This window comes from Fukomys damarensis, unplaced genomic scaffold (genome assembly GCF_012274545.1).
Source record: "Fukomys damarensis isolate Sample0158 unplaced genomic scaffold, DMR_v1.0_HiC HiC_scaffold_9, whole genome shotgun sequence".
Lineage (NCBI taxonomy): Eukaryota > Metazoa > Chordata > Mammalia > Rodentia > Bathyergidae > Fukomys > Fukomys damarensis.
The window spans coordinates 41,004,483-41,007,858 of record NW_022900921.1 but is presented as its reverse complement, the minus strand read 5'-3'; the positions used below and the strand labels follow the sequence as shown (position 1 = coordinate 41,007,858).

General features: G+C 58.9%; 1 protein-coding gene across 7 annotated transcripts in view; it reads right to left on the bottom strand.

Annotated features, from left to right (window-relative positions):
• The window catches only part of Kcnip3 (potassium voltage-gated channel interacting protein 3), a 77,755-nt gene that overhangs the window by 30,299 nt on the left and 44,080 nt on the right, over positions 1 to 3,376 (bottom strand). The window contains exon 1 of one of the 7 annotated variants that reach the window (XM_033761696.1): positions 3,217 to 3,365. The exons of 5 other annotated variants lie outside the window; for them this stretch is intronic. In XM_033761696.1, coding sequence (XP_033617587.1) covers positions 3,217 to 3,319 — 103 coding nt within the window. In that variant the 5' untranslated portion in view covers positions 3,320 to 3,365. Of the gene's footprint in view, positions 1 to 3,016; positions 3,167 to 3,216; positions 3,366 to 3,376 lie in introns of those variants that run through there. One more of the 7 variants, XM_033761695.1, reaches the window with a different exon arrangement.

Below are 3,376 nucleotides of genomic sequence, written 5' to 3'. Positions count from 1 at the left end.
TTTTTTTTGTACCAGGAATCAAACTCAGGACCTTGTGCTTGCAAGGTGCAGCGGCACCAATGAACTAAATTCCCAACCTGCACAGTGGGTATTTCTTAAAACTGGCCAGATGATTACAGAAATCGGCCCACTGAGAACCAAAGCCCCTCACAGCATGGCCATCCTCTCCACTGTGTCCTGGCTGTGGCTCCACACTTGCTATGCTCCAGCCACCCTCACCCCTTCAACGCTGACAACCCCACCTCCAGTCCCCTAGGCCTCTCCATACCCACGTGGCGAGGATGCAGCCGCAGGCTCCTGAGCAAGGGCTGGAGAAGCCAAGTGTCCTTCCCTCCTCCTCTCTTCCCCTCTTCCAGATTCCCCCCATCCTTCCGGAGCTCCAGGCACAGGGCACCACTGTGGGCAGGACAGTCCCTGTACCCACGAACTCGGCATCTGGCAGACAGACCACACACTGACTGAGAACCAGACATCCACTGCTTCAGGATGGGGACGGGGACAACTGGGGTACTGAGGGTTGGGCTCCTATAGGGAAAACAGCGGTATGGCCAGGGCCCAGCAGCCCCCACCCCAGCCTGCAGCCAGGCTCAGTGAGGAGGCTCAGGGGCCAGCTCTGGGCCTCTTGGAAATACAAAGCCCAGGCAAACACCAAACCTTCAGAATTTCCCTGACCCTGGCCTTCATGGGCCTCCCTCGCCCACGGGAAACACTGACTTTCAGATACTAACAGAGCAGCCTCGGCCCCTGCTCAGCCCTGCAGTGTCCAGGTCCCAGCACTCAGATGGGATCACCCCACTGGCCCTCTGAGGTTTCCTGTCAGCTTCCAGCTGGTAACTCTGGCCCCTCACAGATGAGAAGCCCTAAGACTGAGAGGACAAGAGATACCCAGATGCTCGAGGGCTGGTTTGGTGGGATCAGGGCCACTGGGAACAGCTTGTCCCACAGACATCTAGAACTTAGGACTCCTTGACCTAAGGAGGGGGTGGCAGCTGTGATTACAAGGAACTCGCTTCTTGCTGGTTACTAGTGACAACCATGGCTCCCAAAGGCTACACATTTCTTACCCACCAAGCAGTGCTGGGGGCCATTAATGCCACATGGACTGGTTAAAGCTTGCAGCAGCCCACTTTACAGATGGTTCCACTATAGCTCAGCATGGTCAAAGGATTTCAGAGCCCATTTCTGAGATGATGGTCCCAGCTCCAACCTGGCATCTTGGGCTGTGCTCCCCTAACTGCATCGAGAGCCCAGATCTCCACAGGGCACGAGAGGGCACATATACCTGCAAAGAGAAACTCTTCAGAGCTGGAGTGGGGTTTGGCAGCTAGGACAAATTTATCTGCTGTCTTCCTCCTGCCACCCACCTTGTAAGGAAAAGCCCACTCCCCAGAAATGGCAAAGGGAAAATTCAGACTGCCCCAGGCCTGCAAGCAACAGGTCAGAGGGGAGGTTTTGGGAACTAAGTGCTCCTGGAGCCTGGTCCTGGTGGCCCCAGGAGGGTCTGGGAAACAGAAGGGCAGTGGAGAAGCTATGGCTTCCCTGGGCACCCCTACTCCCATCCCCACCTTGGGCTCCAGTTGGGTGAAGGATAGGCAGGGTCTGGGGACAGAGATGCCCTACAAGAGGCAATGTCCTTGGGGCCCAGCAGGGGAACTTTCATCCCTCCCCACCCCTAATCCAGTCCCAATCACCTGTACAGTGCTCCCCACAAGCTAGCAGGCTCAGGGGGTCCAGACCAGTGATGGTCCAGCTCTGACAACTTTCCTGCCCAGCTAAAACCTAAAGCTCAAGGAGGCAGCTCCAGAGCCGCCTTGACTTGTCCTTCTCTCTGGGCCTCACAGACTCACTTAGAAAAGGGACGTGAATCTTCTTTAAAGGGCTAGGGATTTAGCTCAGTGGTTCCACCACCTGCCTCATAATTGTAAGGTCCCAAGTTTGATCCCCAGTGCAAAGTCCTAAGTTCAATCCCTGGTACCAAAAACAAAACAAAACAAAAAGGGGTGCCACAGCCAAATGGTTTCTCAGAGGCTGGTCACCATGGACACAGGAAGCCAGCCAGCCCTAGGCTCTGGAGCAGTATGAGGGAGGGCCTTGACTCCTAGTCCTGTGCCCCTCCTGCCCTTGTCAGAAGTTGGGGCCCATCCCCATACCCAGGAAGCTGCTAGGCATCTCGGTGGCAGGGCCAGGTCACCCTCTTCTGGGCCTCTGGGTTCCAGTGCCAGGAACTGGAGCCTGGCAAGGTCATCAGGGTGCTGAGGCAGGCGGGTTCCCCAACTCCTCAGAGATAGCAGCCAGCGCCTTCCCCACCAAACAGAGGTGTAGGGCTACAACTGCATCTCTGGGGCACAGAGGAGGGGAAGTTGCACCCCTGTTGTCTGGGAACCTGGAACCACCCTACGGGGCCTCTTCCTCTGAGCACAGGGCCTACTAGTGGCTGGGAAGCTGCTCCCAGGGCAGGCAGAGCATCTGGTTTAGGACTAGGTCCATCTCCTCGCTTAATATTTCATTGGGGCGGATATGTGGCTCCTGCAGATCTGGGTACTGATCCCATAGGTCTGAGTTTTGCCTGCCGAGCTGCAACTGGACACCCCGTGCGCGGGAAGCAGGCAGCCCTACCACGCTGCGGAGGTTTCAGGTCTCTAGCAGCTGCACTGCGCCTCGGACTGAGTTAGGGTCCTTCCTGTCATCTTCACCCTGTGCTACCTCCCGCCAGTGGGCAGCCCCAGGCAGGGCTCCAGAGACCAGCAGGCTAAGACAGCCACGGAGGGATGCAGGTTCAAGGTGTCACGGCCACAAGCGCTGCAGTCCCATGACCTTTGGGGCTCCTCGGGGCAGAACCCTCTCTGTCTCCTTAGTCCCAGGCCCAACACCCCGCCGCCGCCAAAAGGGTCTCAGGGCTCCGCGCGCCCCAGCTGCTCCTGGCGGAGCACCCCCCCCCAAGGCGCGGGCTCATCTTCCTTCCCAGGGACTGCAGGTCCCAGCACCGGGCAGCCGAGGGTCTGTGGCCGCAAGTTACCTTCCATGGACATGGGCTCCAGGATGCCGAACTGCTTGAGGACGGCGATGAACAGCAGCACCACCACGGCCATGGCGCACAACTCCATGCCCTGGATGCCCATGGCGCTCGAGGCTGCAGGGGCCGGGGCGCACCCCTTGCTTGCGCGTTGCCTGCAGGTCCCAGCACCGGGCAGCCGAGGGTCTGTGGCCGCAAGTTACCTTCCATGGACATGGGCTCCAGGATGCCGAACTGCTTGAGGACGGCGATGAACAGCAGCACCACCACGGCCATGGCGCACAACTCCATGCCCTGGATGCCCATGGCGCTCGAGGCTGCAGGGGCCGGGGCGCACCCCTTGCTTGCGCGTTGCCCGTTGCC